The following is a 12981-nucleotide window of genomic DNA, read 5'->3' as shown; positions in this document are numbered from 1 at the left end:
CCTGGCAAAGCACCACAGCAGAATGGGCAGCATGCAAAATGAAGGAACCCAATTTCCCCTCGGTGAACATTTGTTGATTGTCGGGTATGTACTCTACCCAGCATTCTTCCCTTTCAGTCTCTAAAACCATGTGGCCAAAGGTAAGCGCTTTGGAAATGTTTAGATGCCACAATTAGCAGTACCGCACCTGAGTTTTCATTTTTGCTGCAAAACCTGCTCTTTAGGGATGTTCATTGTGGAGAAAAAGCACTTTCTTGCAAAAAAGGTTGTGTTTGTTTGCTGCCATTTTCCCCTCTGCCTGCTACTGCTGGGGCGCCATTTTGTTCTACTTGAAAAGGCCACATCACACCATGATCCCAGCCTATCAAAAATCAAGATGATGCCACAGCACCCTGCAACCAGCCAGGCGGTCCTATGTGACAACAGCACTGAGAGAAAACAAATCCTACCTACTGCCTTCCCTCTGAATAGGAGGAAATGAATCTCTGTTGCCTAGGCGTTAATGTTGATGCTCGTTATTTGTCTACACTATACTGGCGATTTTGTCCATTTTCATTACTAGGCAAGACTTTCCCAATTCCAGTTGCTTATGACTAGGCTGGAGAAAAATGTGGGTGAGGATATATATCCGAATGCATATCCCACCGAAAGCAAGTGTCGATGGATGACATCTGCATTCTGCACCGGCTAGGAAAAATGTGCAACAATTAGATCCGAGCAATTCTGTTTTGGTCTGGTTGCCTTGGCAATGAGGACACATTTCATCTTCCACTGACACCCACCCCCAGCGAACAAGGGAGGGTGTGTTTCGTGTGAGATGTAAAAGGTTCGTCAACATGCTCGTCCGTGGTTTTGGCCCAGCATTAGTTAGGAACAGTAATCCTCTGCTGTGGTGACTTGTGGCAGAGATCGAGAAGTAAGAATGTAAGGAAAGCAGCTGTAGAAGCAACCAAAATAACTTCCAAAAGGAAGGAAGTCTTCGTAGGGTCGGTTTTGGTCTTTGGTTTTTACCTTGCTGCAACTTAGTACCTGTGTCTCGCGCAGCTCTTGATGCTGTTCCCATCCTAGGATCTTGTTCCAGTGACTAGGGATTAAGCCACCGCCATGGTCAAGACATCTTGCTGTTTAGGTGGCACCTTCATGAGAAGTTCTTCTGAGATACTTCCTGTTTTGGTCTTATATCCAGGATCACTCATCACAGGAAAGCTGCTTCCAACAGCCTCCTTGTAAGGAGTGTAGCATCTACATCAGCCATAAGCAAGGCCCATAGTTTGTGATCAACGTTTCATGCAAAGATTTTATGCTTCTCCAAAAAAAAGAAACACCCCAAAGAAATCGGAAGACTCCTTGACCAGCAGGCCTGGAATGGTTGTCATCCAATATCTACAGGTCATGGAGAGATCTGCTTTCCTTCATAAAAGAGGATGCAGTTGGCGAGCACCTTTGTCTTCAAATTTCTCAAGAGCCCATGACACAACCGCCAAGCAGAAGGCAGCCATGCTGGCAAAGAATGTGCATGCCAGCATTGGGCTGGGTTCTTCTGCTGAAGGCTGTCATGTGACCCTCTTTCTATTTGAAAGGTAGAGATAATAGAGGTACAAGGACAGCAAAGGAAACTTCTCTTGAGATTTGACTGTCTCAAAAGAGGACTCTGGAGATGTTAAGGACCATGTGCCCCTTTTTGTGGCATGTGTTACTGTGACTGCAGAGCAATAGATTTTAAGATCTGGGCCTTGGTCTTCATGTTCCTGATCGGTGTGATGTCTCTCTGGGGTTTATAATTTGCTGCCTCCATGATTCTGAGGGAAGTTATTGCCTGATGCTCAGGTAGATCACATGGAAAGGAGAACCAATTGTGGCTTTATTTATACAGCACCCATTTTTATTTTTCAAGGCCACTGGATTGGAAGGAAAGAATACCATGTTTTAAACCAAAGAAATGGTCAGTGGGGTAATTCTAAATCATTTCACCTTATGAACTATTCCTGGTTTTGAAAGGGCTGTACATTCCACTTGCATGCTGTATCCTAGTAGCTTGCACACTTCCTAAAATTATTATTTATTGTTGATGCTATTTTCAACCACTGTGTGCTAGACTAAGATATCCACAGAACACTTGTGTCAGGAGCGTTTATGGTGAGCTTCAGTGGTCGAGGCCATTGGGGTTATGTTGGGTGGCTGATGCCTATTCTATCCTTGTTTGTAATTTTCTCTCTGAGGCATGACTCGAGAGAATGGAGGCAACAGGTTTTGTACAATGAGGCCCACAGTGTGCTCATCGTGTGTTAAAGCAAAAGGGTTGCCTGCTGTCCTGAACACTCTGCCAGTTGACAGAGCACAGGCAGAGCCTGGCATTTTTCCTAGTACCTGTAGCAGGGGAATTCTTGATCCTCACTCTCTGGCTGTCCATCTTCCCTCACTATCACTTTGCCAAGGTACCAGCCGCTGCTTCCTCCTTTGCCGTCATGCCCTATCCTCACCCTTCTCACCTGCTTCAGGTCGACCGCCTCAATGATGAACTCATCGGCCTTCGGCACAAGGGAAAGCAGAAAGAAAATGGTCAAAACGAGAGACAAGAACGTCAAGAAACAAATGCACTTTTCTACACCTGGAATGGTGGACTCAGATCTGAGAGAAATGGGTTCAGGCAGGGGAGGCTGGTTCATTGGGGCAAATGAGGAACTGCCTCCAACAGCCAGTCCCCTAACTGCCTGCCATTTTACTTACCATCAGCCAGGGGGTGTTGGCGCTTCCTGTCATCAGCTCTGACTCCATCTGTTGATGGTCCTCTTGCCTTCCACCTCTAGGAGCCAACTCCTAGGGGCCAAGGTTCCTTTGTCCCCAATAAAATATTTGAGGGGGCTACCACCACCCCCAAGTTGATGGGCATTGCCATTGAAATGGGGTAAAGGAACCCCTTACCATTAGGTCCAGTCGTGGCCGACTCTGGGGTTGTGGCGCTCATCTCGCTTTATTGGCTGAGGGAGCTGGCATACAGCTTCCGGGACATGTGGCCAGCATGACTAAGCCACTTCTGGCGAACCAGAGCAGCGCACAGAAATGCCGTTTACCTTTCCGCCAGAGCAGTACCTATTTATCTACTTGCACTTTGACGTGCTTTTGAACTGCTAGGTTGGCAGGAGCAGGGACTGAGCAATGGGAGCTCACCCCATTGCGGGGATTCAAACCGCCGACCTTCTGATTGGCAAGTCCTAGGCTCTGTGGTTTAACCCACAGCGCCACCCGTGTCCCTTATTGAAATGGTGAGCAGGTGCCAAATATTGTGATGTAGGGTGGAGCCCCCCATAATATTTTATTCAAGTTGGTGCCCGAGTTCTGTCCCAGCAAGGCTTAATGTACACCTGCCATCACTTGTAGGACTTGTAGGGCAGAAGCCCGGGACGTGACAGAGCAAAATGAGTCAGAAAGCTTCCAAATTCAACTGGCTGGCTTGCCACATTTTGGAGTGCCGTCTAAAGAGGGGCTTTCCCAATAAAAGCACTATATAAATTGATCGCCCCGATGAGAGGTGTCAAGAGGTGAGTAGAGTATGTGGATGTACTAGGTAAGCAGCCAGCACAGGGCTCTAAACTCTGAGTTTTGTTTTGTTTTTTTAGCTCTCCTAAGAAGAAAGTTATGAAGCAAAATGTGCAGGTACCCTTCTAAATGATTCCTGTAAGGTTTATAACACTTTAACAGTAACAGCTTTCCTAAAAGGAATATTGGGAGCTGTAGTTTTTAAGGGGGCTGGGAACTGTAGCTCTGTGAGGATTCTCCTAACGACTCTCAAACTACAGTTTTAAAACGACAGCTCTCAGCATTCTTTTTGGGCAAGCCATGATTCTTACAGTGGTATAAGAGTGCTTTAAATGTAAAGTGGTTATATGCACACACAAATAGTTATACAAATCAGTGTTACTTAAAACTCTTTTAAGCTGCTAACATTGATATAGTTAACTTTGAGAAACAGCAATAGGTACATACCGAGGGCTTGTTTAGAGAAGATTCAGACATCTCCTGACAACAACCCCCATCAGAGATGAAAAAGGAATCTGAGGGAGCACTTCAGGTCTGGCTCATGTTTTACAGCTCATGAAAACAAAAGGGAACATCTCAAGGTGCTTATAAATAACTTCAATATAGTCTCTTTTTAAATGTCCAGCAGGTTTCGAGCTGTGGTGAATTCTTCTTCAGGGAATTGCTCTCTGCCTCCAGCCCTTCTGCATTCTCTTCCCCAAAAGAAAAACTACATTAAAGTTATTTATAAGCAGCTTGGGACGTTCCCTTTCGGATTTGTTTTGTTTTGTAGCATAAAAGTGCAACCCTTTCGTTATATATCTGAGCTGCCCCTGTGTAGAAGATGAATTAAATCACTCCGCAAGATGTGCAGTCCCAGCTGCTTGGAGAAAACTGACTCTGGACAGTTTTGGCATGTGAGGTGGAATGTACACGCACGCACCCTTCCTAATAATATCTAACTATGTAAAATAACTCAGGGATTTCCAGACTTTTTGAGCCACATTAAGAATGTTGACAAAGTGCTGTTCACGCCAGTCACAAAATGGGTGACATGTGGCGTAATACAAAATGGCTGCCGCGTCTAAAAGAGGAGGCAGGACCACACAATGGTTTGGGGCGTTACCCCCGGCAGACGTACCCCCATCAGCTGGAAAAAGGCACCTACGTCAATCAGCGATGCACTCGCTCACATCTGGAATAGGCTCTGTTCCACATGTAAAATGGTAAACCTTCCCTTCACTTCCTGCGGTCACTTGACAATGACCAAACACTGCTCCTCCAACTCCGCAGCAAAATGGCACACCAGCGGTGGCAGCTAGAACAAGGAATAAAAAGCTGAGCAGACAGCTTCCAGGCTATTCCTGTGGTCCTTTAAAAAGGCCATGGCACTGGCACCTGTGAACTGACTGCTCAGCATTCCTGCCAATGCTGGCATCTACCTAGGACAACTGGCCCCATGTCTATTATTTGGGCTGGCCCTCTCCCTTTTTCCACAGAGCCACTTCCGAGCTGGAGAGGAGGTGGGGTTGCGGGCTTCACGCACTCCCCATGTGCGCGGGGGCTGGCTCACAGCCCCTGCTAGACTGGCGGAATCCTTGGCCACGTCATCTCCCTGGCCAGCCAATTGGCTGGCCCAGGAGGTGTGGCCCGTGCTATTTAGGGCTGGCGCGGCCAAGGCTTTTCCTCTTTCTTCGCTTTAGCTGGCTCTCTGACATTGCTATGGACTTCAAATCGTCACAACTTTCTCGGCATTGGTGGTTAGGCATTGGTAAGGGTATTGTTATGTAGACTGAAGAGGGGAGGAAGAGCCATCACCTGCCCCCCATATCGAAGGGTAGTCCAGTAAAGGATTCCGGGGGGCGTGGCCCTATCTGAAGCCTATGGAGGTGTGGGCCTAAGGCACGCCCCCGAGCGGTGACCCTGGGGGAGTTCCTAGTTGATGTGCATCAGCAGGACTCCCCCTACTGGTGGTTAACCCTTCCTGGTCTTCAAGCAATCAGGCTGAAGCCGGATAGTCAATAGGACCAATGCCTAAGTCAATACCGCTCAATTCCTGTAACCAATAAAGTTGTGGCCAATTTTTGCCCATTAACCTAAAATGCCGGTGTCCTGTGTCTTTATTTCCGAGGGGGAGGCAGGTACTCGCCACACAACTAGTATATCATGGTGTCTTCTTAAACAGGCACACAGACTTACATTGCCCTTCTCAAATTTATTGATCGAGTTCACGCTGTTCTGCAGGACGCGGTCCCCGGTGTCTCCCTGATCCCCATAGAGGCAAGTGAAGACGTTGGCATCTGTCCCACTTCCACTCACCATCCCAGTGTGAACAACGACCCGGTACTTTTTCACTGCAAAGGCACAGGTTAAGGAATCCATGAAGAAGAAGAAGAAGAAGAAGAAGAAGAAGAAGAAGAAGAAGAAGAAGAAGAAGAAGAAGAAGAAGAAATAATTATTTATACCCCAGCCATCTGGCTGGGTTTCCCCAGCCACTCTGGGCAGCTTCCAACAGAATATTAAAATACAATAATCTATTAAACATTAAAAGCTTCCCTAAACAGGGCTGCCTTCAGATGTCTTCTAAAAGTCTGGTAGTTGTTTTTCTCTTTGACATCTGGTGGGAGGGCGTTCCACAAGGCGGGCGCCACTACAGAGAAGGCCCTCTGCCTGGTTCTCTGTAACTTGGCTTCTCGTAGCAAGGGAACCGCCAGAAGGCCCTCGGCACTGGACCTCAGTGTCCGGGCAGAACGATGGGGGTGGAGACACTCCTTCAGGTATACTGGACTGAGGCCGTTTAGGGCTTTAAAGGTCAGCACCAACACTTTGAATTGTGCTGTGAATTAAAGAAAAACAAGTCCAGGAATGGGGTTCTACAACTCTTTCCCTGTGGCTGAGAGCATTTCCTCCAAAGCTTCACAGTTCTGTGGTTCCCACAGGCAATTCTGTATTATTGTCTCTCATACAACCAGCACTTCAAGAAATATGAAAACCCAACAAAGATTCCAAATGGTAAGGCACACATTGTTGAGCTCTGTGCCTGCCTCATAAAAGCTTGCTGCTTTGGGGTTACAAGCTATACTATCTATTTTATCAAAACGTTGCTAGATAACCAGAGAATTCAGGTGGGTGCAAAATTCCTTGATGGCCTTTGGGTAGGGATGCAAGGTGGCAGTGGTTTCCATTCTGATTTGTATTCATCGCAATCAACGCTGTTTCCCTTCTGCTGCAGTTTCATTTCTGCCAAATAATGCATTATTCATCTTGATGCTGGCTATTTTGTGTAAGTTAGATAACTTATGTGATTATTTGCATGACTTGTGCAACTAAAAATAAAATCCGGTGTAAAGAAATCATACAAAACCATAAGAAGGTCGTTCACTGTGTGTCCATTTGAAGACTTAAAAAAACAAACCATGATGGGCAACAGTTAGAGCAGCGGTTCTCAACCTGTGGGTCCCCAGATGTTGTTGGACTACAACTCCCATCATCCCTGAGCTCTGGCCTTGTTAGCTAGGGGTGATGGGAGTTGTAGGTCAACAACATCTGGGGACCCACAAGTTGAGAAAGGCTGAGTTAGAGGATTATCTAACTTATCATCCTCTAAGACTGTACCCTTCAAGGATTAAGGGGTCATTTAACAACAGACAGTCAGATCTGAAATAAAATTTTCGATAGTATGCCAGTAAATTTGAAAACACTGGGCAAGTGACAAATATGTGTAAGCAACCTGCATAATGACTACCACATTGCCAACATTTATCCTGCATTGTTGGACATATCTTTGTGAGTTTATATAGGGTTATGTTGTGTGAAAACACTTTTGAGGGGGTTGGAGGTTATTATTATTATTATTATTATTATTATTATTATTATTATTATTTATTTGTACCCCACCCATCTGGCTGGGTTTCCCCAGCGACTCTGGGCGGCTTCCAACAAAGATTAAAAATACATCAAAATGTCACACATTAAAAACTTCCCTGAACAGAGCTGCCTTCAGATGTTTTCTAAATGTCAGGTAGTTGTTTTTCTCTTTGACATCTGGTGGGAGGGCGTTCCACAGGGCGGGCGCCACTACCAAGAAGGCCCTCTGCCTGGTTCCCTGTAGCTTTGCTTCTCGCAGTGAGGGAACCGCCAGAAGTCCCTGGGCACTGGACCTCAGCATCCGGGCAGAACGATGGGGGTGGAGACGCTCCTTCAGGTATACTGGGCCGAGGCCGTTTAGGGCTTTAAAGGTTAACACCAACACTTTGAATGCTTGTTTCCTCAGAAATCAGCTAGGGCTTCCTGTTTAGCTCTGCTACGCTATTTCCAGGAAAAGGCTGCTAAGGCAGAGATTGGCAGATCCATCCATCCTTCACTAAGTGTGATAAGATATTGGAGAGGGATTTTGACTAGAGAGGGATAGAGGAAGTGAACATGTGCTCCTGAGGCTGGCTCCCAGTTAGCAAATCACAGTTTGCGACATCTGCATTGGACCGAAGTGGCCAGCTCCTGAAATGGAGAAGCAATAGCGTCGTCAAACTTTGCTCCTCGTGGCCTTTGCTCCATGCAGTTGGCAAACGGCAGAGCCCGACCAGGGAACACGCACTGTTCCTCGCAGCCACTTCACACAGCGGATTAAAAATAAACTCCATCAAAGGTTTGTTGACATGTTAATCATAGCATTTGCAATTATAATCATTTGCACAACTTCTCGGGAACAGCTCTCCTCTGCATACTGATCAATGAGCAGGAAGGTACTGCCAGAGATGGCTCAGATCCACTGTAATCCTGAATTCTGTTTTTATTCAACTGTGGGCCTAAGCACTCGAGGCTGATTGGGGGTTGTGCCATATCCGTGATACACACCAGTGTGACGGTAGCAGTTTAAACTAGGCCAGCTTTATTTTCCATGGAGTGCCAGGCTATGTTTGATTAAGACGATGCAGCAATGTTTTACAATGCATATTATGATGTATATCTATATACAAGTATAATAATAATAATAATAATAATAATAATAATAATAATAATTTATTACTTAAACCCCACCCATCTGGCTGATTTTCCCCAGCCACTCTGGGCGGCTTCCAATCAAGTGTTAAAAACAATATAGCATTAAATATTAAAAACTTCCCTAAACACGGCTGTCTTCAGATGTCTTTTAAAGAGAAGATAGCTGCTTATTTCCTTCACATCTGAAGGGAGGGCGTTCCACAGGGCGGGCGCCACTACAGAGAAGGCCCTCTGCCTGCTTCCCTGTAACCTCACTTCTCACAGCAAGGGAACTGCCCTCGGCACTGGACCTCAGCGTCCGGGCTGAACGATGGGGGTGGAGACGCTCCTTCAGGTATACTGGAGCAAGGCCGTTTAGGGCTTTGAAGGTCAGCACCAACACTTTGAATTGTGCTCGGAAACGTACTGGGAGCCAATGCAGATCTCTCAGGACCGGTGTTATGTGGTCCCGGCAGCTGCTCCCAGTCACCAGTCTAGCTGCCGCATTCTGGATTATTTGCAGTTTCCAGGTCACCTTCAAAGGTAGCCCCACGCTGGAACAGCAGAGCTGCGTTTACGGGAAAGACCACAGCTCGGTGGTGCAGCCCTGGTTCAATTCCCAGGATCTCTAGGTAGGGTTGGGGAGATTCCCTGCAGAGCCACTGCTGATCACCATAGGCAATTTGATTTGTTGTTGTTGCCATTCATCTGCCTCAAGAGACAATGGCCATCTCACCATCTTAGGGACTCCATTCCGGATTTGTGTAGGGTTTACTCCATAGCCTTTTCTTCTCCCAAAGATATCCCACAATGCAGCAGAGGTTTAGAATCAGTTTTCCTTCTCCTAGATGGGCTACCTTCTCAGGTTAACAAGCCCCACCTGCCCCTCACTTCCCTCTACAGCATGGGCAGAAGGCACATAATAATAATAATAATAATAATAATAATAATAATAATAATAATACCGTATTTTTCGATCCACAAGAGACACTTTTTTCCTCCTAAAAAGTAAGGGGAAATGTCTGTGCGTCTTATGGAGCGAATGCATGGTCCCTGGAGCCAAATTGCCCAAGGGCGAAAAGAAGATTGTGCTCCCCCCCCCTTTTTTTAGAAAGATGGAAGTGGGTGTTGAAACAAAGCCACTGATCAGCAAGCGATCAGGAGGGAGATAAGGGAGGCTAGCGATAAAGGAGGCTGCCTGGGAGGGGGTGGTGGTAAAGACTTGCAAGGAGAGGAGACAGGAATACTAAAAATAAGCAATGAGGAGAGAAATTAGAAGAAAAGGAGGAGCAAAATAATGTACCAGCTAAGGAAAAGACACTAAGGCAAACAAGTGGGAAGGGGGTGTTAAAGGAAGCAGCTGATCGGCAAGCGATCGGGAGGGAGATAAGGGAGGCTAGTGATAAAGGAGGCTGCCTGGGAGCGAGGAGGTAAAAGCCCATGGATCCTCAGGATTTTTGCATTGGGTCACCCCAAATTCACCATCGGATCACATAGCATGTCCATGGCTACAGCCTGCACCCAAAAAAAAACCACGCATCCACTGTTTCGAGGTAACGCAATGGTGCAAAAACATGGTTACAAAGCACAGATCCACATGGATCCTCAGGATTTTTGCACTGGGCTACCCCAAACTCACAGTTAAATCACATATCATGTTGGTGGCCACAGCATGAACCACAAAAATCATGCATCCACTGTTTTGTGGGGCCGCAATGGCACAAAAACATGGTTACAAAGCACGGATCCACATGGATCCTTAGGATTTTTGCATTGGGCTACCCCAAACTCACCGTCAAATCACATATCATGTCTGTAGCCACAGCATGAACCACAAAAATTATACCTCCACTGTTTCATTCAGAATATATTTTTTTTCTTGTTTTCCTCCTCTAAAAACTAGGTGCATCTTATTGTCAGGTGCATCTTATGGAGCAAAAAATACAGTAATAATAAAATAATAATAATAATAATAATTTTATTATTTATACCCCGCTCATCTGGCTGGGTTTCCCCAGCCACTCTGGGCAGCTCCCAACACAACACTAAAAACAGAATAAAACTTCAAACATTTAAAACTTCCCTAAACAGGGATGCCTTCAGATGTCTACTAAAAGTCAGATAGTTGTTTATCTCCTTGATATCTGATGGGAGGGCGTTCCACAGGGTGGGCGCCACCACCGAGAAGGCCCTCTGCCATTCTTGACCACTGGACCCACTATTGGCCTCATCTGCCTAATCTGTTAGAGCCTGTCTTTGCAAACAAGGGAAGTCCCCAACTCACTGAGAATTTGGGACCCATCACCTGCCCTCACCTTGTTTAGCTGGTCAGTTGAAGGCATTCCCAGTGTGTCACCACTGTTGCATACTGACAACTTATAGGAGCCACAGATGAGAGTTGAGTACAGGGTGGTGTCAGGGACTGGACTGAGGGGGACGAGACTGAGGAGGAATGGTGGAGATCGCCCCCCCCCTCCCTTCCCCTGAAACTCCCAGAGAAGAGGAAGGCAGTATTGAGTTACAGCAGTGGTTTGAGGAAGGTCACAGCTCAGAGACAGGCAAACAGAAGAGTTGGGAGGTGTTGGGAGAAGAGAAGGCAGAGATGGAGACAGAGCAGCCAGCTGACGCGTTATCACTGGAGAGCATTTCTGAACCCCCTTCTCCCAGAACCCAGCATTCATTGAGAATGCAAGAGCAGGGGGGCCACTAGGTGGCGCATCGGAAGATGGCTGACAATAACACCTCTCTGACCCACACGAGGTAATTTGGAGGCTATGATGGGGGTAATTAGCCTCCTTAACCCCCCCCCGGATTGTGGGGGGGATGGCCCTTGCCTGCTGTGCCCTATACCACCCCCGAATTTGTGGGGGTGGGGGCACTAGGCACAAAGCCCTCCTGTGGGATTCCGGCACTCCTTGATGTCGTCTCTGATCCGCGCCTCTAGTTGCAACAATCTTCAAAAGAAACAATTTGGACGAGATAAATTGCACATACTTCAAGGAAAAAGGGGGAGTAAAGACTGCTGACAGAAGAGATCTCTGATAACGAGACAAGAATAAAATATGAGAAGATACGTCAAGACACGGTATGACAAATGACTGAGGGGGGAGGGGGGGAAACCTGCCTTTCCTTTTTTTATGTGATTAAACAAGAATCCCCTCCCCTAATGAGTCAGAAATTAAGGACTTAAGCTGTGGATTTAAGACTGTGTGGAGATAAACTTTCGAACCAAAGCAATGTTTCAAGACGAAGCTGGAAAGCTAAGAGTTTTGGAATGACGCAGTTAAAAATGCCATCACCATTTTGGGAGGCATTGATGGAGCTCTTGGGTCTGGGAGGAGAAAGAGAGAAATCAACTTCTCAGTGGGACTTAAGAGTGACAATGCCTAATTTATGATGGAAAGAGCGATGTTATCTATGAAGGAGATATATGGAAACCATCTGGACTTAGTTTGGAGGAACGGGAAATCCACACAGGATCATTATACTTGCTTACCGGCTTAAGGAGACTAACAGAAGAGATCTTAAAGGAAAAAGAGAAATTATATGAACAAGATATGATGTGGAAACACCAAGATAAGACTGGATAGAATTATGAACTTCGTCTGGACTGATTGGGACTGATTTGGACATTAACGCAGTAATAAGAAGATGATCTGAATCCCCCTTTGGATCTTGAAGTATGGGTTCCCCCAACAAAATTTTAAAAATTGGCTTTGTAATTTGGAATTTATGCGATGTGATTTAATTTGATGTGATTGGCTAGTTAATAAAAATTATTTTAAAAAAGAGAGAGAGAGAATGCAAGAGCAAAGGACTCAGAGACAATTAGCCCCTGGTGGCCACCATAAGGGGAAGTGCTCTTGGTAGGAAGGGAGGCGGGAGGAGCTCAGTTGGAGCAGCGTCATTAACAGGAAACAGACTGCATTCCTTTGTCTCTCTGTGATGATTGAATAAACTCATAAGGAAGAACTCCTCTTTGTTTTTCTCTGCTTCTTGCTGCCACTGGGGGAGGGTAAGATTCCTCGAAGCCTGACAGATGGGGACCAAAGGTGGACAAACTACCCAGAAGGAGCACAATGTGCCTACCACCAGAGGTACTACCCCCCACAACACACCACACACCCCAGTGTAAGCAATATGGTGCTACATAGACGTCTATATATCTCACCGCGCTTCTCCCAGGGGTCATTTCTCCTCTGGTCACTCTGCTAAGGATACGTGACCTGACTGCCTGTCTCCAGGCCAGTGGTTGTCTGCAAGGGGTTCCCACACAGTGGGGTTGATGTTGCCAGCCTTCGTGTCATGTTTGCGGACCTCTTTGTAACACAGAGTTAGACCCTGCCACCCCAAAGCAAGGCGCAGAGCTGTAAAGCTATTTTTGTGCTGGGTTACCCCCCAAAAGGAACTGGCACAACACAGGTGGCGCTGTGGGTTAAAACACAGAACCTAGGGTTTGCCGATCAGAAGGTTGGCGGTTTGAAT

General features: G+C 46.4%; 1 protein-coding gene across 5 annotated transcripts in view; it reads right to left on the bottom strand.

Annotated features, from left to right (window-relative positions):
• LOXHD1 (lipoxygenase homology PLAT domains 1) overlaps positions 1-12981 on the bottom strand; it is a 200075-nt gene that overhangs the window by 110148 nt on the left and 76946 nt on the right. For all 5 annotated transcript variants that reach the window (XR_013843347.1, XM_079994659.1, XM_079994661.1 and 2 more), the window contains 2 exons: positions 5716-5870; positions 2368-2528 (listed from right to left, as the gene is read on the bottom strand). Coding sequence is in view for 4 of the 5 variants with exons in the window: in XM_079994659.1 (XP_079850785.1) it covers positions 2368-2528; positions 5716-5870 (316 nt within the window). In the remaining variant the exon portion in view is untranslated. The remainder of the gene's footprint in view (positions 1-2367; positions 2529-5715; positions 5871-12981) is intronic.

Source organism: Podarcis cretensis (genome assembly GCF_951804945.1).
Source record: "Podarcis cretensis genome assembly, chromosome: 11".
Classification (NCBI taxonomy): Eukaryota; Metazoa; Chordata; class Lepidosauria; order Squamata; family Lacertidae; genus Podarcis; species Podarcis cretensis.
Note: the sequence above shows the minus strand (reverse complement) of the source record. Positions and strands in the feature narration are given on the sequence as shown.